The 25,256-nt window shown below is 39.6% G+C and overlaps 3 protein-coding genes across 6 annotated transcripts in view; 1 reads left to right on the top strand and 2 right to left on the bottom strand.

The window, feature by feature from the left end:
* Positions 1–1,354: 1,354 nt before the first annotated feature.
* Positions 1,355–6,499, top strand: LOC113157797. Its single transcript, XM_026353419.1, has 3 exons — positions 1,355–2,089; positions 2,180–2,277; positions 6,301–6,499. The coding sequence occupies exons 1-3, from the start codon at positions 1,355–1,357 to the stop codon at positions 6,497–6,499; spliced, it is 1,032 nt and encodes a 343-aa protein (XP_026209204.1).
* Positions 6,500–16,241: 9,742 nt separating this feature from the next.
* ankrd46b (ankyrin repeat domain 46b) lies at positions 16,242–21,272 on the bottom strand. Its single transcript, XM_026353576.1, has 4 exons — positions 21,152–21,272; positions 19,213–19,555; positions 17,366–17,524; positions 16,242–16,769 (listed from the first exon to the last, which is right to left on the bottom strand). The coding sequence occupies exons 2-4, from the start codon at positions 19,521–19,523 to the stop codon at positions 16,553–16,555; spliced, it is 687 nt and encodes a 228-aa protein (XP_026209361.1). The 5' UTR covers positions 19,524–19,555; positions 21,152–21,272; the 3' UTR covers positions 16,242–16,552.
* Positions 21,273–22,046: 774 nt separating this feature from the next.
* col4a6 (collagen, type IV, alpha 6) overlaps positions 22,047–25,256 on the bottom strand; it is an 86,629-nt gene continuing 83,419 nt past the window's right edge. For all 4 annotated transcript variants that reach the window (XM_026352476.1, XM_026352474.1, XM_026352477.1 and 1 more), the window contains 3 exons: positions 25,074–25,245; positions 24,864–24,978; positions 22,047–24,267 (listed from right to left, as the gene is read on the bottom strand). In XM_026352476.1, coding sequence (XP_026208261.1) covers positions 24,007–24,267; positions 24,864–24,978; positions 25,074–25,245 — 548 coding nt within the window. In that variant the 3' untranslated portion in view covers positions 22,047–24,006. The remainder of the gene's footprint in view (positions 24,268–24,863; positions 24,979–25,073; positions 25,246–25,256) is intronic.

The raw sequence follows: 25,256 nt of genomic DNA, 5'->3' as shown, positions 1-25,256 counted from the left end.
TTAGGTAATTGTTAATCACAAAAATACACACACACACACACACACACACACACACACACACACACACACACACACACACACACACACACACACACAGCAAACAGCAAATAAAGAGAACCAGAAGGCTAGTACAGCACAGGCATCTTTAGAAAAGGATAAAGTTAAAATGAGGTTGTCCACTTCTATTTCTGTTCAGGCAATTCACGCCTCCTATCATGCTAAAAGGCTGAAGAGGTGGACATGAAACACAAACACACACACACACACACACACACACACACACACACACACACACACACACACACACACACACACACACACACACACACACACAGATGTTAAAAAGGTTTCTAAGTTTCTTTCTTTCTCTGTCATTTGTGTTTCACTGCTCTGGATATATTTGTATTTTTATTTTAGAATTCCAGTTTTAAGAACTAGAGGATTCACTCCTAGTAAATCTCTATTAATGCTGCTGAATTAAAGTCAAATCAGAAAAACAAAACAAAACAATGACACATCATAGACATTACGGGTGATTTAATGCTTAAAATGATTCATTTTAAAAACACACGGCTTGACTGACTGACTTTTTTTACATTCGATATCTCGGATATAAATTTCAATACTTAAATGAATGCAACTCAGTGAGACCGTTAAAGGAATAAATCAACAAGGATTAAGAAACATAAAAAAAGAACAGTAAGAACTCACAACTGAATATTTAGGTTGACCTGACAACAATTTTATTTATCTACGTTGTGTTGATTATTTTTTTATCACTGTGTTAATCTTCTGATCATTTTGGTTATACTCATCATTTTGTTTGAACATCTAATTTCTTGTGAGTGATCTAAAGGACGTTTTTGTTGGTCTTTATCACTTTTGTTATTAATGTTACATTTTCTAAATACATTCCTTTTTCCATTTTTATAAGTGTGTATGTGTGAAATTCTAGTGGGATGGAGGTGTTTTTACTCTCTGTGTACAGTTGCCAGTCTCCTTATCGAACCTAGTACTTGATAATTCGTCGCTGATGTCAGCAACCACAAACTCATTGCTCCCCCACAGCCCCGTGCAGCACCCGTTTCCGCCTTTAACTCTGTTGCCGTGGGGGTCCACCCCTCCGTGAGTGGATCCACAGAGAGAAAGTTTCAGTGACAGGGTGTAGCTCAATGGGTGGCGTGAGTGTTCCCTCCCTGCCTCACTCCGCAGGAGTTTCTCTGCAGTGGCCCGGGCGGTGCGCGGCGAGACATCCCCGTTCATCAGAGCGGAAACCGGCACGCTCACACTTTGTGTCTAATCAAAGCCAAAGTCCTTTGACGCTTCAAGACTCGGTCTTTTGTCAGGATCAGCGATGGCACAGACACTGATTCAGTGTGTCTTGTTTGCAGCTCTTCTTCTTATTCCTCACTGTGTTTTTGGGATGTTTGTCGCTTTTGGAACAAACTTTACGTTTTCATCGATTAAAACCTGCGCGGACAGTGAAGAATTCAAACTGATTCATGTGAATGATGACAGAGAGCTCATCGTGGCTCGTCGTGTTGATGGCACTTGGAAAACACCAACATCCTCCAGTCTTAGGTTGAATTACACAGACCGGGTTGAACATCAGTCCTCTTCGTCTCTCGTCTTAAGTCGTCTGAACTACAACGATAACGGATTGTACGAGTTCCTCTGCAGTGATAAAGTTGTTGATCGTACCCAGTTGGACATTGTGTTTCTCATACCGGTTCCTGTGACTTTGGGGGACACAGCCACACTTTGGTGCCATTTCATGACTGCAGGTGGATCAGATGTGAAGTTTGTCTCCTGGGAAAAAGGAGGACAGCAGGTGGTGAGAGCGGACCTCTGGTCTGGGAATGTGACTTATGGACCAGGATTTGAGACTAATGTGTCTGTACCATCAGACTGGGTCTCACAGGGAGACTTGACGCTGACTATAAGTCGGGTTCAGCAGCAGGACCAGGGTGATTACTACTGCTACACTCATGATAAAGACAGAGAGAAGAGGCCTGGACATCCAGGTCCTGTGAGGTTGACAGTGAACCAGAGACTCTCTGCTCAGACCAGCACTCCGCATCCTGTGTGTGTAAGTTTGCCTCCATCCTGCAAAAGATTAAACTGTGATATCACAAAGAACTCAGTTGTTTGGTTTCTTGTTTGTTTGTATCCGACACAGACTGATGAAGACAGAGGAATGGCTGCTTGGCTCGTAATCATCATAACACTCGTGATATCTGTGGTTGTTGGAGCTCTCTGCTTTGGTCTCTACTGCTGGTGGACTAAATCTGGTAGATCAGATGTCTCATCTGGATCAAGTACAAGTTCTGACACAGCCGTAAAGATACCACTTTCCACTAAGACAGGCCGTACTGATGCTCAGGTTAATGGAAATAGCTCTAGAGGATGACTTCAGTAGTAATGTATATATCACCAGCTATTAATTATCTTATTACACTTTAACATCATTATTATATTCCAGCTTTCTTTGCACCATCATGTTGTTTTTTTCTTAATAAACCATATTGACTTTAGGCCTCGCTCACGCTCACCCTGTCTACCCTTGTAACCTACTTGTAAATCGCTTCGGCCTAAAGCTTCTGCTAAATGTAAATCTCCACCATCCTGTAATTTCCTAACAATAAACCAGATGTTATAGTTAGATGTTTTAATGGTGAAAGAGTATATTTATATATTAGTATATTTAGGATGTAGAATTAGAATTTAACGTTTAAGATTCATATGTGGATTTAGCTGTATAATTTAGATATTACGCAGTTTAAAATTATTGCTGTAAATCTAGTTAAAATGATGTTGTCTACCTTTAAATTATAGTCTGATCGGGTTTTTACAAAGGTAAGAATATTAATAAAACGTAGCCGTGTACAATATTGCACTGATACATGGATAAAGAACATTTGTGGCCTAAAAACTAGATCAATCCATCTTCAAGTCTACAGGCCCTGTACTGTATATCAGGTCGAGTCTGTACTGTAATTATTATTATATCATGTATAATTACTTAACCTGCTTCTACTGTGTCAGGGTTAATTCTGAATTTGTCAAAACGTTCACACATCAGAGATTTTGTGTTTTAAATAAATGCGTTTCCTAAAGAAACGAAGCTAAATACTCGCAAATCCGACAGTCTGAGGATGTTAGACAGCTCGGACTATCACATTATGACAAGAGGTTCATGAACAGAGTTTTAATGGAAAAGAAATGGATGTTCAATCGGAAATCAACATCCAAACTGTGGTTAGGGTTCAGTGCAGCACAGCGCTGTTACAGAATACAATATATATATATATAACATATAATTTATTGGGGGTACAACGAAACTCTATGTACACTGATCGGTCATAATAGGAAGAATAACAGACTTGTACAATGAAGTGGGGTCAGGTTTATCATATAAAGCCTCATAGACTAAATACTTATACAGACCCAGCTACAGGCTGAAGAAGAAGCAGTTTAGCAGATATCAGAAAAAGGAATTATGTAAAACATCAACTTTAAACCCCACTTCATATTAAAATGGTTTGATGTTAGCTTCAGATTGTCCTGTTCATGTGTTCTGTATGTAAGTTGAAAAACAACATTAAGTAAATTGTACTGTGACTCGTGACAAATAATAACAGTATATGTAAACATATATTCATATATTTCAAATTCTACATAAATACCATATTTGTAACATCTCATTTCGGTAGAAAGAAGGAAATGTTTTTGTTGAATGGTGAAAGGTTTGAAACCGTAGATTTCAATGTAGGCTATACGTCAACAAAATCTGTAATTTAAACCAAATAATACGATTAATTTTACGGTATTTCCTTGCTTGTGGCCTTACAGTATACAGTATTTTGCATTCATTTTAGCTACATTTTTACGTTTTAACAGTAAAACTGTGTTTTCTACATACTTGATGAACAGTAATGTGATATATTGTTTTGCATTTAACTGTAATGTGATATATTGTTTTGCATTGAACAGTAATGTGATATATTGTTTTGCATTTAACAGTAATGTGATATATTGTTTTGCATTTAACAGTAATGTGATATATTGTTTTGCATTTAACAGTAATGTGATATATTGTTTTGCATTTAACAGTAGTGTGATATATTGTTTTGCATTTAACAGTAGTGAGATATATTGTTTTGCATTTAACAGTAGTGTGATATATTGTTTTGCATTTAACAGTAGTGTGATATATTGTTTTGCATTTAACAGTAGTGTGATATATTGTTTTGCATTTAACAGTAATGTGATATATTGTTTTGCATTTAACAGTAATGTGATATATTGTTTTGCATTTAACAGTAATGTGATATATTGTTTTGCATTTAACAGTAATGTGATATATTGTTTTGCATTTAACAGTAGTGTGATATATTGTTTTGCATTTAACAGTAATGTTCTCTTACTATTCAACTGTTTTTACCGTCATTTCTAGTGCGGCCCTCGAGTTTCATGTTTGACACTTTACAGTGTTGGTGCGGAGCTGAACGAACCAACCAATCACGGTGGAGTATATGGCTCTCAGGGGCGGGACATCGGCCGGGCTTAATCCAATCAGAGAAAGATTTCTCGATGAGTGACAGCAGCGTTGCCAAGGAGCGTTTTCTTCCGTGCAGCTGCGGCCTCGTCTCTATTAAGTCCCAGCGCTGCGTTCACAGCACTTCAAAAAAAGTTTTAGTATATAAATATATATAAATATATATAAATATATATGAATATATATATAAATATATATAAATATATATGAATATATATAAATATATATTAATATATATGAATATATATAATATATATGAATATATATAAATATATATAAATATATATAAATATATAACCATACTGAGGGTCTCAACTGTTTCCTCCCTCAACCCAAATGTTTCTAGCAGCAAGGAGTAGACAACAGAAGCCATGTTCAGAAGAAGGTTAAAGATTAAAGAACTGTTTATACAGAAATTTAAATTAAATATATCAGATATGGAACCACAAATAATCGCTTACTAGAGAAATCTGATTGTTATGATTATTATTGTTACTTTCATTATTTTCATTGTTATTAATAGAAGATTAAAAAAGATTTCTGTTTTTGTTAATTCCTAATTTGCTTATTTTATCTTATTTTGTTTTAAAAAATAAAAATAAACATATTTGAGATGATGCGGCCCAGCCCCACCCAGGCTCTGCCTCCAGCGGGCCCCCGGTTGCTGATCTAAATCCTAAAATCCACATACATTTATGAAGTTCAACCTTCTCTTTTTTTGTTTTTGTTTTTTTTTTTTGTTTGTTTTTTTTTGGGGGGGGGGGGGGCTTTGTATATATTTATATTTATATTTGATATAAATATCATATAATATACATTTATATACATACATATGTGTCCTCAGGGACTCAGTGAATGTCTGTGGCTACATGATGCCTTTTTGCATGGTGTGTTATGGAAAAACCGGGCAATGCTACACGGACACTTGTCAAACTTATGTAAACATATGTTGATTACATTTGTAAACATATGTAAACATATGTAATCAACAACAAATAACATCACATACATTGCAGTTACAGAAGTTACAGGACTTGTAACTCTTTCCCTATACTGAAGGCTCTGTAGATGCAGCTGTTCTGAAATACTGTGTGTCCTGAGATGTTAAAACCAGAATATCTGGTTTTCTTTGCTGTCAACAGTTTTTGGGGGAAACTTTTGTTTCCGTGGGAAGATGCAGCCTATGGCATGATTCAAGGGTGGATGAGGTGGGGGAGTATTTATTAGCTGTTGGGTGTGGTTGTGTGTGTGTATTTGTGTGACTAACAAATACACTCCTGAGCTCTCTCAAGAGGTGGGTGTGGTTCAATAGGTAGAACAGATGTCTTCCAATCATATTTTGCCATGTCACATGCCAAAGTGTTTTTGGGCAAGATACCGAACTGAAGTTGCTCTTAGTGAGTCAGATCAGTGCCATCGGTGTGTGTGAGTGAATAGATGAATGTGATGGTGTCAAAGTACCAGAAGGTAGAAAAGTGTTATATAAGTGCAGGTCACTTTAGTGGGGAAACCAATTATTTCGTTTAGTTTAGCACACTGGAAGCACCACTAACTGCATCTTCATGTAAACATTAAAAATCAGCTACATAAACCAGCTGTTATTGTTTTTCTGTGCATTATTCTTGTAGAGGATGCAATTTAAAGTAATACACGTTGTAAATAAAAATATTTATATAGCAAATAACTAGAGCTGTGAGATCATTGAAAGGGGATAAAAAAGTATTTACAATATTTTCTTTAAGGTTCTGTGGAGAGCCACCAGAGACCAGCTCAAAGGACCAGATCTGTCCCAGTCCCAGAGGTAAATGCAGCGTCCCTTTAAGGAAGCGGAAAACCAACAAGCGGGACCAGACCCGTGCTGAGAGACACGGACAACCAGGGCTGGGGAGGTGTCAGGAAGGAGGAGGGCAGAGCCTCCAGCTGGGGCCTCAGCTCAGGTGAACCACAGGCAGCTTCAGCAGGTAGTCCCCAAACATGGCTGCTGGGACTGAGACATGACGTCACGCCACCCAGAACGAAGCGAAACAAAGTGTGAGTCATTTTCAGTGATTTGTATGATGGTTTACACCAGGGCTGTGGTTTTTCACTGTTCCTGTGACAGGTCCACATGAAGCTGTGACAACATGACAATAGTAGTAACTAAGACTGCAAATCAAAATGTCTCAAAACTCATGCAGTAATACAAAATGTTTTCAACACCTTCTGGGTATACAGAGAATCTCATGTCATGGAGACAGATGTGAAGTAACCTTTGACCCAAACTTTTTGGGTAAAGACAGAGAGTGAGAGCAGAATTTCACTAGAACCAGAAGATATGAGCACATCACCCCTGTCTTATCTACACTTCATTGGCTCCCTGTGAAACTTCGCATTGATTTTAAAATACTACTTTTGACATTTAAAGCATTAAAAGGTCTTGCGCCGCAGTATCTAAGTGAACTGCTAGTGTCTTATGATCCACCACGCCTACTTCGATCAAAGGATGCTGGCTGCCTGTCAGTACCTCGTATCATAAAACTACAGCTGGGGGCAGAGCTTTTTCTTACAAAGCCCCAAAGTTATGGAATAGCCTTCCAAATAGGGTTCGGGACTCAGACACAGTCTCAGTGTTTAAGTCTAGGCTGAAAACCTATTTATTTAGTCAAGCATTTTGTAAATAGATCTGGGAAGGACTCATGGACGTAGAGCATTATGGTGAACTGGTATGTTTATGCTCATCAGGGACAATCTCATTTCATGATTCATACACATTCACTGTTCATGTACTGTTCTTTGGTTGTAAAGCTGCTTTGTGACAATGTCAATTGTAAAAAGCGCTCTACAAATAAAATTGAATTGAATTAAATCGAATTTCAGGACCAAAACACGACACACTGACCCACAGAAAGAACAGGCTAAACTGGTTGTATCACAGGTTTTAATGTTACAATGCATCAAACTGGCTGTATGTTCCCCCATCACTTCTCACAGCTAATGCTTAACATGCCAACACACAGCAGGATAAATACAATTGTTTATAACTTCTGGAATAAAACTTCAGCTTTAATTTCACAAAAACAGAATGAAACACGTGAAGAATAGCCGAAAAGATCAAATGTGTGTGAAGCCTTCAGCAGTGAACCAAAGACAAGCTTCAATAAAACACACCACACATTGAATATTAATTTTAAATTCATATTTAATTCTATGGGAAAAGACAGTTTCCGTTGACCTCTGACCCTTTGCTAAGGACAGAGTCAATATCTACTCACACATGCGCCTCTGTGTTGAGTTGAGCAACAAGTCTGAGGAACTGAAAATGCTTTAAAACACTAACCATCATAATCAAACAGCCCACAAAAACAAATACTGCAGTTTTCCTCCATAGGTGTCGTAACATCAGTCTATTATTAGTGCAGTAGTTTAGTTAAATTGAATTGATTGAGTAGAATAGTAATATGCTAATGTGATGATCTCTGTTCATGTTTAGACAGCTGTTGTCAGAACTGTCACCATATGACTCATGCAAACAGTTTGTAGAAGAAATAATACTCACAGGTTTTTGGGTCTAAAGGCCAAAGATCAGTTTAGGAGTAACTGTCCGCAAACTGAAATTCTGCTGGATCCAAGTTACATCACAGATGTAACAGGGGTTTTTTACACTTCTATGCTTGAGATTATTTGAAATCACAGCTTGGTGTATGATGGTATGATATCTGTCATTAGTAGAAAACCAGAGAACAAGGAAACTCAACTACACACCTTCTCCACAACATGTGAATGTGTCTGAGACCCCGAGCCTCAGACAGGTCTGCAGAAACAGATACAAATACATGGAAGCGCATTGCAAACATGTTTGTAGGAGTTTAACATCCCTTTTTCTTTTCTATCTGTTAGTGGGAAGCTTAGCATTGCTCTGTTTCCCAGTGAACTGTAATCTACAGTGTAATTTGATATTACAGCTCTCAGTCAGTCTTGTAGTTGTGTATGAGTAAGCATTTTTTTTCTTGATTAGGTTCATTTCAGAAAACATTTACAGACAGGCTGAACAAAAAATAGAACACAATTTTATAGCGCCCACACTCACACACACACGCCTTTGTACTTTTCTGTACCCACAAGGCACCAAACGTTTGATGCACTCTTTATGGGCTTTGAGGTGGAGGTCAGCTTGCAACGTTAATATTTCTGTCTCCACCTGTGCAGCATCCGAGCTGAGTGTACTTAATTGTTCAGCAATGCATGTAATGTGATCAAAGTCATAAAACCTGCAGCTCTGGCAGCCAGGCTCATCTTCAGGTGCATTAGTGTCAAAAGTCCTTCTTTGAGATGTGGTCTACCTTTGCTGTTCACTGACTCGTCACATGGCATGGTACTTTCCCCAGCTGGACATCTATCATTTCCTACTTGCCCCACAAATGAGACAAAAGCACTTCACTGTAGTAAAATAAAAAACTCTTCTTCCCATTCATTGTGTAAATAGTGGGTGGTTTTTTGTTTTTTTGTTTTGTTTTTTTTTTGCTTTTCCTCAATGTTTGTCTTGACAAACTTGAGGGTTAAAAAAATGCATCTATCTTTAACAGACATTAGATGATTCAGAAGATTCATATAATTGTCGTGTTTAATTTTAGTGTAAGATAACAGTACTGTGAAAATTATGCAGATTGTTTTTTTATTATCAGGAAGATGAGTCATGGAAACTGGATTTCCTTTATTTAGGTTGAATCGTTTCGCTCCTCATCCGAGTAGCTTCTTCAGTCTTCAGTGAGACTGAAGTCCAGCTGCCATGATTAATTTTCCAGACACCATCCAGTCTTATGGTGCTCCATTCAAAAAGCTGTTGTCCTAACTGTTGGCACAGCACTCATGCAGACAGTTTCTCTTGTTAGGCTCATTGATTATTGGGAGGAAGAGGGAGAGACAACTAGCTTAATTTTGTTTTTCAACACAAAAGTCGTGTTAAGTGTAGTTACTTTTTAATGTTTGACCGACTGTGAAGGTGATTGACACCAGCTATAAGAAACATACATACATGACACATCAACACCGTTTTAATATGACAGTGTGACACTAACCTCACACTATTTAAATGTCACATTGGATTTAAAGTTGATGTTTTTTTCTTGTAAATTATTTCGGCGGTAGGAATGTTAATGTGCACACAATGTGTCCAAGAAAAGAGGCAAAGAGCCTACACGTAGGGCTGGCCTGTCAAATCTAAAAGGCACATAGTAAATTATTAAAATTCCTCTGGAGCAGGTCAGAGTAAATAGTTTTATTAGATCAGTTTAAATACTGGAAACAGTGCAAAAAAGAATACAAATTCATAAACAGGCAGCAGGTCAGATATTTGTTCTATTTCATTAATTGTTCCTGTTTGTTTGGTGTGAAATGTTCAGGATGTGAACATTAGTCTATAGATGTCTTCAGACTCTGGAGTCTGCATGAGGACTAGTTGATGGTAGACATCCATTACCCTGAACTGGAAGCTCTGTGTCCAAATGTCCAGGGACGTCTTGATATCCAGGAAGAGTTGAGACACTGGAGCGGCGAGATTTCAGCCACCAGCCAAACAGAGTAAATACAGGAGCCAACACCAACAACATCAGTGCTGCTGTGATGAGGACAACGAGCCAAGTCTCCATTTGTTTCTCTGTAGGAGCGTCAGGGTTCAGCTACAGAGGAGAGAAGACAGAAAAAAGGACAAAGGGAAACTTAAAGTTACTATGTGAGGTGACAAATGTTCATGTTAGAAGCTGTTCCACAGTGAAGCTGAGTGTTTCTATACAGGTAGTAACTCACAGGCTGCTCTGTGGAGTCTGTAGTTTGATCCACGCTCCTGTTGATCACTGTGACTCTCACAGCAGTAACAGATTCATCTTTTCCATTTTGTCCTTCACCAGTGTGGACAGAGCAGATATAATCCCCAGCATCCTCCTCCTGAGCCCCCCTCATCGTCAGGGACAGGTCTCCTTCTTCAAAGCCATTAGGTGACACAGATACTTTCCCCTCCTTGGATCTCGTCCCATACTTGTTTTCATCGGAGGTGAAATTATGCTCAAGCACCAGTTTTCCATCTTTTGTCCACTTCACAGACTTCACGTCTTTACCTGGACAGTCGTAGTGACACATCAGTTTGACCTTTTCTCCCTCTTTGACCCATGGATCAAACAGTGGGACAATCTTCAGCTGAATAACAGTGAACTTATCGTCGTCGTCACAGGTCAGCTCGTACGTACCAGTGTCGGTGAAAACTGTGCGACTGAAGGTGACGGAGGAGTCTTCATGAACTCTGTCTCTGTAATAATCATCATCAGCCGGTGTCCACGTACCGTTTCTGCCAACAGCCACCAGCCTGTTGATGTCCTTTCCCAGTATCTTAACCAGTCTGCTCTCCGTCTTACACGCATCCTGTGGAAAAGTAAACGGGTCTCCTAAAATCACCTCCGCATATTTTCCTAAATTAAGATCGAAAATCGAAAAGAGGAGGAAGAGTTCAAAGAAGCTCTGTGATGCATTCATTGCCGCTGTTTGGTGTGAGCAGGAGGAGTGAAGTTATCTCACTGAGAGGAGAGAATCTGTGTACAGTAACATACACACTGTTTTATCTGCGCTCCACTCCTGGAGGAGGAGGAGGAGGAGGAGGAGGAGGAGGAGGATAGTCCTGTTGTCTGAGGTCTGCCTTGCGGGGTGACAATGGCAAGTTCTTGCAGAAACGGGGTGGGGACCTTGTATCCTGACGTGTCAGTGGTGTCAGGATTTCCACTTAATCCCTACATTGCTACTTATATTTGATCACCAGCACCTGTTTCTTGTGTCTCTAACACAAGTAAATCCCACTGCAACATGCTCATCCTGCTCAGCTCTGCTAGAAAACGACTCATATGCTACAGTACACAGACTACAATTGACCATTCATGGAGTCAGGTTAAACTGTAAAGGAAAAACATACTGACTTACACTCTTTGGTTTCCATTGTGCAGTAAATGAGGAGGTTTAACTTAATGCTACTTTCACATTTTCATTACTTTCTCTTACTTGATGTCAATACTGAACACATCAACACAATTTGAACATGACAATGTGAAGCTAACCTCAAACCATTTCAATGTAACATGTGGATTGAAAGTTGATGTTTGACATCATACAGTCGATTTCTAATTGATCCTTTTTCTTTTCTATTTAAAGTCTGTTCATGAACATCTTGTCATGATGTGATGGTCTGTGCTGTCTAACACAGCACACTGGTGCTGCTGCTGTTGTTGTGCTGCTGGGAACTCTCCAAATAAAAGCATTTAAGCTGATATCCATCAAATCACTGTTTGTTTGTCAGTCACACCTTTTGGGTGATGTGTAAATCCAAACAAACGGTGGCGCTAACTCTCTTTTAAACAAACATCAACATTGGCACTGAGTGTCTGTTCAGACCTCAGCTGGTATCCCCTGTAATATGTTGTTGACGTTAATAGCTTCGTCCACACTGCGCTGTGTACAACAGACCGGCTTGATCCAGAGTCATTTCACTTTGTGCGGCCTCGCTCCATGATCAGGATCAACGATGGCACCAGTACTGATTCAGTGTGTCTCTCCCTCCTCTCCCTCATTAGGCCCCACTTCCTGTGTCAAATCGACCAAACCTTTGCACAAACGGTGCAAACTTGGAACAGTTGCATTTCCTAACCCTGAGTCATGTTTTTAGAAGCAGCGTGAACTGAGATCTCAATTTAGTGTTACAATACTAAATAATATAGTCATGATCTCTGCCTGCTCCTGCCCCTGTTTACTACTTCTCTCTCTGCCTCTGCTCACATAGACCCACACCAATATTCACCTGACCACACCCCAGCTGATCTACTTCCTTTTACACCCACACTCTGGATTATCTCCCCATCTCTCCTCTGCAGCCCCAGCTTGCATAACCAAGTTTGTCAAGAGAAACTATATATTTTCACAATGAATGGGAAGAAGAGTTGTTTTTTACGGCTCTCTTATTAACTAATCATTAGCACTGTGCTCTGACCTCATAATCTGGTATGAAAACTAAAGAGATTGCTGTCAACTTGCTGAAACATGCAAACAGAAGTCAGTCAGTCATGTTCTGCAGTGCCCTGGTAGCCAGATGGCTGCAGCACATGACATGTAACCGCAGTGTCAACGGTTTGAGTCTGGCTAGATGCCAGGTAATACCTTAGAAAGAGCAGAGAGCACAGACGTCTGCAACAATCTCTAAGACAGGACAAAGCCAGTTTGGCTGAATCATGCCTTACTTTGTATCCCACTTAGCATCCCATACTAGTTTCCCTGAGGGAAGAGAGCCACTTTGAGCAGGTCACAATGTGTTTTCCACTTCAACAGTCTCTAGGACTTTAGATACCTGCACAGTGTTGAAACACTAAAACCATCCTCATTCTCCCATGATGTTAATACTCCACCAGGGTTCTTAACCCAAGAGAGAAATAAAAGCAGATTAAATGAGACAAAGTCAGCACCATTGTGTGTTCTGTCTTCTTGGAAGGCATGATTAAGTCTTATTTCATGAATATGAGATTCTGTTCTCATAACTATAACTTAGTGTCTGACTTAATATCTCACAATCATGAGATTTGGATCTCACAATAAAGCAGCTAGCTCCAGAAGACCTCTTTATGCTTAGCCTGCCTGTCTTTGTACCTTTTATGTCTGATAAATATAAATGTAATAATGAGATACTAAGACATAAGTATGAGATCAGGTCTCCATTTTTTTCCCTGGTGAATGCAATGCGCTCCATAGTCCTTCCCTACTTTTGCATTTGTTTGCATCTAAAAGACCAAACCTGGCATGAAGAACTGATTTATGTCCTCAGCAGAAAGCCAGAGGATGCACGCACACACACACACACACACACACACACACACACTACATGCACTAAAGGGATTTCAACCACACACGCGTTGTTGGTTGCAGTCCTTTTGGATGAATAAGCACTCCATATAAGGAGTGGAAGCTTGTCATTTTATTACAGTAAAGCTGGGCTGAATTAGGACTTCGGTGTTCTAGCTACAAGAATATAAGAGAACATCACAGACTCTTGTCTTGTCTTGTACATATATATCAGTGCTTTGTAATGTATTAATTTTAGGCAAATTAATAACACAACAATAGAAAATATAAAAAAAAACTCTTAGTTACAATAGTTACACTTCGTATCTGTTTCTGCAGACCTGTCTGAGGCTCATTGAAGCTGATTTCCCAAATGATTTCAAGCATAAAAGTATAAAAAACACCTGTTACATCTGTGCTGTAACTTGGATCCAGCAGAATTTCAGTTTGCAGACAGTTAGTCCTAAGCTGATCTTTGGCCTTTAGACCCAAAAACCTGTGAGTATTATTTCTACTACAAACTGAGACTCTGTCAGCGAATTCTTCGCTGCACTAGACCACAAACACTATATTGCTCATCTTGTGTTTTTTCTTGGAGTCCAGTCTTTGGGGTGAACTAATTTCTAAGTGTGTTGGTCCCTGGTGAATTTGACGTGGTGTCAGGTGTCATCCACAAATCTGAACCAGTGGGTCGGTGTCAGACGTTGAGAGCTTTCTTCTCCACTTCTTCCATATATAAGTTGGCTACAATGGGTGACACTGGGAAAACCATGGCACAGCCATGTTTCTGTTTGTAGAAGTCACCTCTGTACGTGAAGTAGGTGGTGTTGAGGCAAAGAGATCTGGTCTGGGCTGAGCTTGCTTCTGGTGCTGAGGGACCTGTCTTCTTCCGGTCTTCTCTTCACTGATGTTAAGGCGTCCATAGTGGGAATGCTGGTGATGAGGGAAGTCAGAGAATACCATGGTTTCATCAGTATCCAGTTTCAGGTCCCTGACCTCCACAGCAAACTCTTCTGAATTGTAGATGTGGTGGTCTGTGTGTCCAACTAGTGGAGTTGATACTGTGACTAGGTATTTGGCAATGTTGTACGTCACCGAGTTAATGCTGCTGACTATGGGTCTGAGAGGGGCTCCTTCCTTTGTGTATCTTGGGAAGGCCATAAAGGTAAGCAGTGGCTTCCCCAGGATACAACCTGTAATAGGTGTTTCAGGCAGTTTATCGCCTTCTTTGTTGTTTGTAGTTGCTGGTGGGGTCTCTTTTTTTCATATGTGTGCTTGTCATCCAGAAGTGAAAGAAGAATGGCAAGAATGTCAGACTTTGTCTCTCCTTGCCTTTGCAGTGCTGGGACATCTGTGCTTTCTAGCATGTATCACAAAAAAGGTTTTTTATACACGTGAATCAAAGTTTACTTCACATCTGTCTCCATGACATGAACTTGTGCACAAATCCTCTGTATACCCAGAAGGTGTTGAAAACGTTGTATTACTGCATGGAGACACAACATGGCGTGTCACATTTGTAGTTGCAGTCTTAGTTACTACTATTGTCATGTTGTCATAGCTTCATCTAGACCTGTCACAGGAACAGTGAAAAACCACGGTGTAAAGACTCATTACTGCTGATGTTCACTGTAAATAATGGTTGATGGTTTAGCTTCAGAACAAGTCAGAGAATCCAGTTAAAAAATTTAAACATAATACAAAAATAAAATACAGAGCTCAAGTTTCTACAGTTTAGAAAACTGGATTCAGGTAGTTATTAATAAATGTCAAAAACCAGGAGTAAATCAATGCTGATTGCTCTTGCTCTCATCGTGCTTGCGCTGTGGAGAAATTAAAAGTTGTGACAGTTTCGGCCTGGCATCCAGCCAGCTTTGGATTCTCACCAGTTCTTCCTTTCCCTCTGGACTCCGCACCCCAGGCAATTCTGCTTGCGCTTTCTCTCAGCGTGAGAGCTTGCTCTCAAGCTCTCAGCGTGCTTGCACTTGCTCTCGGCCTGTTTGCGCTTGCTTTCGGCCCTCCTCCTAGCCATCCTCCCCAGCCCTGTTTTCTTCCCCCCTGGCTCATCTGGACTTTGCTGTCTGTTGTTGCTGTTTTCTGTTAATAAATGTTGTTTCAGTTCACACCTCCTTCCTCCTTAATTTGTGACAAAAGTTAAAATGAACACACAGTGACACACCAATAGTCCACTTGATGATAATAATCATACATAGACATGATTTTATTCATCTTCCACATTAAATTAGAATTTACTTCAAATGTGTTATTGTACACAGACAATCAGCAAATGACATCTTAAAACAAATACATGGTTTACAGGGACAGTAAGATAAAAATGAATATACAACAGAATAAGTAATGACCGTTAATCTGCAGCCGTTATCCTACAGTCTATAAGCATTTTAGATGACGTAGATCTGAATGCAACAAAGCTGCATGCTTCAGCAGGAATGTCTTGATGAACTGATGGAAACATGATGCTTTCTCTCACAAGGCACACAGTCAAGGTGCTTTTCTAATCCAACCAGCACATAAGCAGGTGATTCAGCATTCAGATACGCGAGTACGGTTTTCACTAAACGACAAATGCAGGTTTTTCACAACAAAAGAGGTTAAAGACAACAAGGGCACGATATCTTAACAAAACAGTATAATAAAGATTAATACAGGAGAATGTTTGATAAATAACACAATGCAGAAACAAAATGAGAAAACTAGGAGAATAAAAGATACAAAACATTGGCAATGTACAGCATGTAACAGAGCAGAACGTGTGAATTAAAGTGTCGTACAGGGAAATGCCATCGTGTAATAAACAAAACAAGAGTGATAGAGTGTTTTCTCTATCTGAGTCACGTTTTTAGAAGCAGCTTGAACTGAGATCTCAATTTAAAGGGATTATGATATGAAACACTAATATATGTTCGTAGTATGAGTCACTGAATCTTCTTAGTCACCACAGTCACCTCAAACTTGGAAGTTGTTTTCTAAATTGAGAATGTGCGCTTTGTTCTTTTGGATCACTGCTTTTTAGAAATACATTTTAGGCTGCAAACAAACAAAAAACAACATTTTTGTTCTGCATCAACAGCCAAAAACTAAACTTCACTTGGTTATTTTATGACCTCCTCACTCTCTTGTCTCCACCTTCCCTCAGTGCACCAGCTCTAGCTGGCTGCTGGAGAAAGGCAGGACTCCGCTGACATAGTATGCGATGCCCAGGGAGAGGAGAGCGATGACCACCAGCAGCAGCAGGACTCTCCAGAAGCCCAGGTCCTCCACAAACTCCTGCCAGGTGGTCCTGAAGCTGGACAGGACGCCCTCACTGTTCTGCAGGTTGGGGTTGAGTAAGGAGTGGCTCTCCATCGCACTGGGACAGACAGAGGACAAAACTGATGAGGGGACCAGCAGATCTGGGCTGTTGCTGCTTCGCATTTAGTCAAAGTAGATACATTGAGCGATATAACAGATAAACCCTCCATGCAAATTGAATAAAGCAAACAATTACAGAAATTAAAGAGGAAGATCAGATTTTACTTGTTACTGTCATCAGTGATTCTTGGATAAAGACTGTTGTGGTCTTCTACTAACACCTGAATCTACGAGCTGTGGTGCAGTATGTCACAAGTACTCTGGGTTCTTGTGCTGGATCCAAAAGCTGAACAAACACTATAGACCAGTGATCTTTTGTAACGACTTGATTAAAAAGAACCAGAGATACTGTCTACTTCATTCAATTTGCATGGATGAAGCAAACATCCATGCAAAAATGACATACTGCAGTGCCCCTGGTTACAGGGGAACTGCACAAGTAACCATGTGTAACCACATGGTTACTTGTGCAGTATGTCACTTCCCCTGGTTACAGGGGAAATGACATACTGTGACAGCTCTAACTGCTTCATCTTTCTCAGCTGTGTTTACCACTCCCTTTGCTCTCAATTTACTTCTCCTGCCTCTGCTTACCTCTCACTGTCGGCCATCTGCATGGTCTCCAGTTTGGAGTGGGGTCCTCTGTTGAAGCCTTTCACCTCCTGCTCCTCCAGTCCCTCCAGGAGACGAATGGCATCTTTGTTGACGCCGCGTCTCTTTGCCAGCACCAGTGGAGTTGATCCGTTGTGGTTGCTATGAAAGTGGGTGAAATCCTTTATTGTCAGTGGTTATACTTTACTGTGATACCGCAGTCCTCTGGTAATGGTTACAGCACATGCCATGTTACCACAGCGTCTGTGGTTTGACTCTGGCTGCATGTCTTACCCTCTCTCTTCTCTTATGGTTCATGTCTGCCTGCTTACTCATATTCTCATATGATTTTCTACCTAACTGGCACTCAAAGCGCTTTTACACTGCATCATATGCATCCATTTGCACACACAAGCACACACACACTCACAGCAGAGTTGCTATGCTCTGCTGGCAACTTGCCCTGGTTGCGAAATTGTGATTGAGCCACGCCCACCCCTTAAGAACAAAAGAGAGCTTACTAGCAGACTCCCCTAACTCATCCACCCTTGCATCATGCCATCATCTTCCCATAAGAACAAAAGTTTCCGCCGGAAACTGTTGGCAGAAAAGATCACCAGGAATTATTTCCCGACCCTTCAGTACAGCCGCATCAACAGAGCCTTCAGTATTGTGATAGTCTCCACTTACACCTCCTTTAACTTCCCTAAAGAACACAGACTATAAATGGAAATAGGTGTGCAATGTATCTGATGTTATTTTATGATTTGCACTAAAAGTGCTGCTTCATTTAAATCTACTAATCTGGATATGAATTCTTTACTGTGGTTTACTGTTTGTATGGTTTTCTATTTTTGTCATGTTGTTCTGCTGTGCACCACGTGTGTATATTTTAAATGGCAATAAAAGTGAACTAGAACTTGACAGCATGCTTGCTTATAGTTTGGATCCATGTTTTCTGTGGATCACAGGTGTGATTTATGTTTACTCTGTGTAAATACAGCACAGTTAACTGTATAACAATGAAGTCTTAATGCTTTTATCATCTAGTCTGCACATGAATTTGGTCTGGGTGTGTTTTCTGAACACCATTTCACATCTAAAAGTTATGTCTAATCAATACATAAAAAAATTACATATTATTTCATCTATTGATAAGAAAGGTTTGTTCACTGGGATCTATAACTACAGTTGTATGTAAAGGTTTGACAAGTGTCAGTGTAGTATTGCCCAGTTTTACATCAATTCCTTGTGTTCAGTATTTGTTAATACTCTTGGGTATGAACACTACTAAATTAATTAGTTAGTTAGGTTCTTTTCTAAATAAACAGAAATGCAGGTTCTACTACATGCTTAACAACAGATCTGCAGTTTGTGCTTCTCTGTGATTTAAGAATCAACTTGTACACAGTTATATGGTCAGTCGTCTACATTGGTATGTCAGGAGAGCTTCAAAATCTGAAAATATTAACGAGCACAAGAAGAAACTGATCGAACAGATTATGTGTCCAGAAATGAGCAAGCGGACAGCTTAAGCAAAAATAATAAATAAAGCCCCTGGAACAAGCTTGATGTGTAGCATTAGAACCTTACAGGACTAGTTTCCAGTCTGCATTAGCAGCTGGGCAAAAAACCTCCCTCGACACTCCTGGGACCTGCTGTCCTGCTCTCTGTGTTTCATTCAATACATTAAATTCCTGTTACAGCTGTTGCCAAAAAAGTCACACATCTGACCATCCTTCCATCGCTTTTAGAGCTACTACAAAAGTTGAATGAGCTGGAGCAACAGTATAAAGGCTTGGATATGTAAGAATATGACCACTACCACCTGAACACATGACATTTCTTACCAGATATCAATCTTTAGCCCGTTGGACACAAGGAACTGTATAGTATCCACATGGCCACACAGATGCAGCGCCGTATTTCCTTGATAATCTGTCGCCAACAGATCGGCCCCAAACTTGTGTAGAAGGCGACATATGTCCACATTCCCTCGGGCAGCAGCTAAGTGCAGGCCAGTGCGGCCCCGGTTGTCACGGATGTTCGGGTCACATCCTGTCTCCAGGAGCCTCTTGGCAAAGGGCAGGTCTCCATCAATGCAGGCCTGCAGCAGAGGCACGTTGGTCTGCGACGAGTCGTTGATGAAGACATAGGACATGTCCGAGTGGGTGTCAGAAAATTCCAGTGTACCTGCATTAGAGATCAAATGCCAAAATCAAGAAAATTTATTTTTTCCTCATCAATGTACACACAGCACCCCATATTTATATATATGGACAGAAAAACACAGAATTGTTGACATTTTTGCAAACTACTTATGCATAATACCAAAACCACAGCGATTAATCTCCTGTTACAACAGTTTCCACTCCTCAGGATTTTACTATTCTGTTTATTTGTATTCAGCTACAAGTGCATTAGTGAGTTAATTCATGTTGGGCGATAAGGACTTATGATGATCCAAGAATTAAACTAATTAAAGAGTTTAAAGATTTAAAGACTTTAACTAACTAGATGTGCAACTAACAGGCACTTATCATTATTGATTAGTCTGAGAATGACCTTTATAACCTAAACTGTAAAATGTCACAAAGGTGTAAAATAGCTGTTAAAGATTTGCCAAAGTGTGTGGTAAAAATGTAATAGCTTGTTTAATCAGACCATCAGCTTAAAATACATCATTAGATATGACAAAGAAAAGCATAAATAATTATGGAAGCTTAAACCAGAGAATATCTGGCATCTTAGGAAACTGGCTAATTGTTGCAGGTATTTAACGAAAACACCTGAACACAACAAACTGCAGAGGTGAAACACCTGAACACAACAAACTGCAGAGTTAAAACACCTGAACACAACAAACTGCAGAGGTGAAACACCTGAACACAACAAACTGCAGAGGTGAAACACCTGAACACAACAAACTGCAGAGGTGAAACACCTGAACACAACAAACTGCAGAGGTGAAACACCTGAACACAACAAACTGCAGAGTTAAAACACCTGAACACAACAAACTGCAGAGGTGAAACACCTGAACACAACAAACTGCAGAGGTGAAACACCTGCACTAAACTTTACATGTTGAAAACATTTTACGATCCACAAGAGAAATGCGGCTTATTGCTACCTAGTAAGCAAATTATGAAGACACTTTATAATGATAAGTCAGTTTACTTTACTTGTTAGTAATCTCACATTGACTGATTTTCTGTTTTAATGTATTCACGTTGACCAATTAGTTATTTAACTAGTTATTTCGATTACTTGAACATGTTAATAACAAACATTAGCTACCTGTGAACATTAGTACCCTGCAAACAGCTCCCTAAAATGTAGTTTATTTTCAGATAATGTTATTTAAAGTCATTATTTTACACTAACGATACTGTAACGTTGTAGATTTGTGATGAAATACAACGAGCTATGCTGTGCAATACTTATCTACTGTTAGCTGACCGTAGATTGCACGGCTAACTCTAGCATTGACCATTAGCTGTAATAAGGCAGAACCATCTACTCATTTAACGCTATATCCCAGACATTTATCTTCGAGGGAACATCCGACTATTTCCATGCAGAGATTTCACAGCCTTTGCCAAAATAAAACGTCAGCTAGCTGCTGCTGATAACTAACAAGCTAGTGAAGCTAATGTTAGCTTGCAAGCTAGGTTAACGTTTTACACACAGAAACAAATCAATACAGCCTTTAACAATTGTAGCAAGATGCACATCAAGCAGACACAAAATGTAGACGCTTCTGTATCTCCCAAATATATTACTAACCTGTTTATTTGGTCCAAATCAGCAGAAAAAAACACAAGTCGCTTTCCTTCCAGCTACGCAAGCTAGCAGTGTTGTTGTTTTGCTAGTTGTCTTTTACTGTGGTTACAGACGTCAGGCTTCTATCGCCACCTACTGGTGAAACACCGGAAACACGACACGAAACACAGTCACACCTGTTGATATAAACTATTTTAATATTATTATTCTGAATCAAATAACTTTGGTCTAGACATAAAAAAGATTGAGTTGCTGTGTATCATTTTAATTAAAAAAAAAAACCTAAAATATAAACTACAAAGACACATTTTACTTTAATTTATAAATAATTTTCTTACATTAATGCAATTAATTTAGCTTTTTTATTAATTATCTTCCTCCAGGAGATATTAATGTACATAAATCCATATTATATAGGAAACTATCCTATTGCAAATTTAGGTTTTTCTTCCCCAAATCATATTTTAAAAAAAGTTTACCTTGTCTTGTATCTGACTTCTTTTGTTTGTTCTAATAAAATTACAACTCATGTACTGCCTATCTCATACACTGCACCTCACATGCCTAGTTAACTGTTCGAGGTTAAAAATGTTAATATCTCCAGATCCAAAAACGTATTTACATTTTACATGACAGCTACTGTGTTGTACAACGACAATATATATAAACAAAATCAGTGTCAAGTTACAAGGTGTTAATGTGTTTAATTTGGTTTACAAGTCACACAGAATCCTGATGGTCAAACATTAACTTGACACTACACATAACAGAACACATGTAATGACCCCACTGGAGGTTGCATATAACAACATTTGCAACATCTGCTCCTTTCATGGAAATACTTTATTCACCCTTGAATCCACTGCAGTCGTACAGAACAATTACACATGATGCTTCCTCATTTCTCAGTTACTTATACTTTATTTCAAAGTGTATGAGCACAGAAATACATAATGTTGTAACAGACATGTCATTAGCAGATTCTGTCATAGAGTCTCTTTGAGGAAAAACTGAGTTTCATTTCTGTTACTCCAGGCACTTATAGGTTGTTACTGGGTGAAACATTTCAAGTTGGTTTTGAAAATGGGGTGAAGCTAAAAAGCTTTGTCTGTTAAATCATAAGTGATGGATATATTTTTCATATAAAACATCTGAAGGGCTTATTTTTTTCATAATGTTTAATGTACACATCATCATCTTCCCATTCCCTCTGATCTCAGTAAATAACACCAAGGGATAGTATCACGATGTAAGCAAAAATAATTACAATCTAGATTACAAAACAACAAATGCAGACAAAATACGTGAATAAAAGAAAAACAGAAGAAGTGAAGTGTGATAAAGTCAGGGCAACCAGCAGAGAGACAGAGCTATGTGCTAGACATAGTGGTCATAGTGGTTACAAGTCTCCCAGCAGTTTTCACTGTCCGACGATAAAATCGCAAGAGGAGAAAGTGACTGATGTTGTCCAGTTTCACTCAGGTGAGAACTTTAATAGAACAAACTGAAATCTGCACATTTAGCCGACACAATCTTACAAATCTACATTTAAAGTCAGACACTTTGACCTCTTTCTTACTCAAGGACAGTGAAATGACACAGAGTGGAAAAAGCAAATGAGAATGAGGTGATGAGCTAACGGAATAAAAAACCTTTACTACCACACTTTACTGGAAAAATACAGGAAGCACTATGTACAACAATAATTAACAAATTTATATAAGAGAGCTTGCGTTTTGTTTTCTGCTGCAGATTTAGTGTGAATAAAGGGTTTGATGTGATTAAAAAAAAAACACTAGTTTGGTCTTAAGATAACGATAAAAACATGTAAAAGTGAAGACGTAGAAGAAATTTGCCCCTATTACTTTTTCATTGCTGTAACACACGAGTTCACATCAGTGCAATATAAATGAACGAGTGGCCTCGTTCAAGTCATTCATTACTGGCTGTTGCTTTTAGTAATTTTGAGGAAAGTGCTGGTGTTAAAAGACTGTACTGGTTGTTTGGCATGTTTTTGCTCTACATTACATTATAACGTACTTTAGTCTTCACGAGCGGATGGCGTTCGCTCGTACAACCTTAGGAGAAATACTGTCCAGGGTTCAATAAAAAATTAAGCACAGATTACAAAACTATTAGCCAGGGGTTTGCAGTGTGACCAGCCATGGGGACAGCTTTTAACATAAGCTCATCTGTAACATTAGTGCCGTTACAGTGGTTGTAGTAGTCAGGGAAACACATCAGAGGCAAAGTTTACTGGTTGAACCGGGGTCAGGTGAGGACACCGTCTGCTGCAGTTAGATCAGTTCACAAAAGAATGAAAAACACTTGAAATTCAACTTTCAGTCATACCAGTATCTGGCTTCTTTTGTCTGACTGACTTATCTAAAGCAAGACGCCCACCGTGACGTGTAAACGGTGCAGTGCGGCGCAGTGCCGGCCAAAGGGGGCGGCGGCACTGCCCGAGGTAGCCGACAATGATTCAAGCTCAAATCGGATCGAGGCAACAGACACGAAATAAACACAAAGAACATAAACAATAGCACCATTGTCAGTGATAATGTAGAGAAGAGTCATCGCACTGGAGCTCTTCTGTTTGCATGTCCTACCTCCAACTCTTCTGTTTATTCCTAAATGGATTTTAAAAAGCTTTGAAAAGGTTGTTTGACTCAATTCTCAAACTGAAGCAGCCTCGTTTTCAGTCAGTCATGTGTTTTTGTGTTTTTTTTTTTAAACATTTTCTAGTAAATCTTCTCATCCTCCATCATCAACTCCTTTTTTCTCCTTGGAGTGTCAGTGTAGCACCTCCAGATGTTTCCCTCCCTTCATCCCTCCACATCTCCATCCTTCACCTCCTACTACAAGACCTTGCTGCAGACTTGGCAGCGGCTGACTCTGGAAAACTGCTGGCCTCCCTTCAGGGTCTCCTGCGATGGTGAATGGACAAACTCCTGCCTGGGATCCACAGTGGTGAGCCAGAAGCTGTACTTATTGGCAAAGTAGTGGCAGGTGCCCTTGGCCCCGCTGCACTCGATGAACGGCGTTGCACGGAAATCCTCCAGACAGGAGCCAGGAGACACCAGGGACTGACCGCCACCCTCAGCGCCAGCTGCTGTGTGCTGTGATGGAGAGCAGAAGACATTTTACTTAGTGCTGAAAGAAAAACTACAACCCTTCTAATATAATTTTCTATTTATTGTGGAGACTTTCTAAAGAGGAGAGTGACAGGGTTTATGCACCTTTATTACATGTATATACCACAATTGTCCACCTGTATATATTAAGATAGCATTTGGAGCATATTTCTAGTAATTAATAGTCAGCATTTTATATACTGTATGTTATTTACCAATACCAAACCAATATTCCCTCTCTTCACCGAGAAAAATATAACTGTTTAGCTGCCAAATGCTTCACTATTCGCCATCTACTTGCCAGCTGTGCCCCTCTGCATTTTGCAAAATACAAGTAATAACCACATTATTATTAGTCATCAGTGTAATGTAGTTAATCACAGGACAGGTAGCTGTTGTTTTACTTACGGAGATACAATATTTATAGATTATTTAACTGGTAAAACTTAAATAAGGCCAAAATGCCAAAAACGATCTTATCACGTGAATTTCTGCTGCATTTTTTTGATTTGTATAAATGTCAGCTTAATATCTTGGGTTTTGGAGACTGCAGAAAAAAAAAGTAAAAATATATGACCTACCATAAGGAACGAGTATCCTATCCAGAGACTTCTCCAGCCAGGGGGGCAGGTGGGTATGGATGTGTCCTGACTGTGGACCGCCACAGCCTGAGATGGAGCCTCACACACTGAACACCTGGATTAGATAAAAGGAATACATAATTATTGAGCAACTTATTACAACTAATGAGACAAGTTGGACAGAGATCAGAAATGAAGTTGTTACATTACCTGCTGATATAAGGTCGTATCTGCTGCTCGGCCACAGGCATCATGGGTATGGGTGCAGTTGTGGAGAGCCAGTAGGATTTGTCGTTGCGGCTGGCGTAATAGCAGATCTCGTTGGGGGAGCAGTAGAGGAACGGGATGGTACTGAACCTGGGGAGGCAAGACCCTGGCTGACCTGGAGGGACA

This window comes from Anabas testudineus, chromosome 18 (genome assembly GCF_900324465.2).
Source record: "Anabas testudineus chromosome 18, fAnaTes1.2, whole genome shotgun sequence".
Classification (NCBI taxonomy): Eukaryota; Metazoa; Chordata; class Actinopteri; order Anabantiformes; family Anabantidae; genus Anabas; species Anabas testudineus.
Note: the sequence above shows the minus strand (reverse complement) of the source record. Positions and strands in the feature narration are given on the sequence as shown.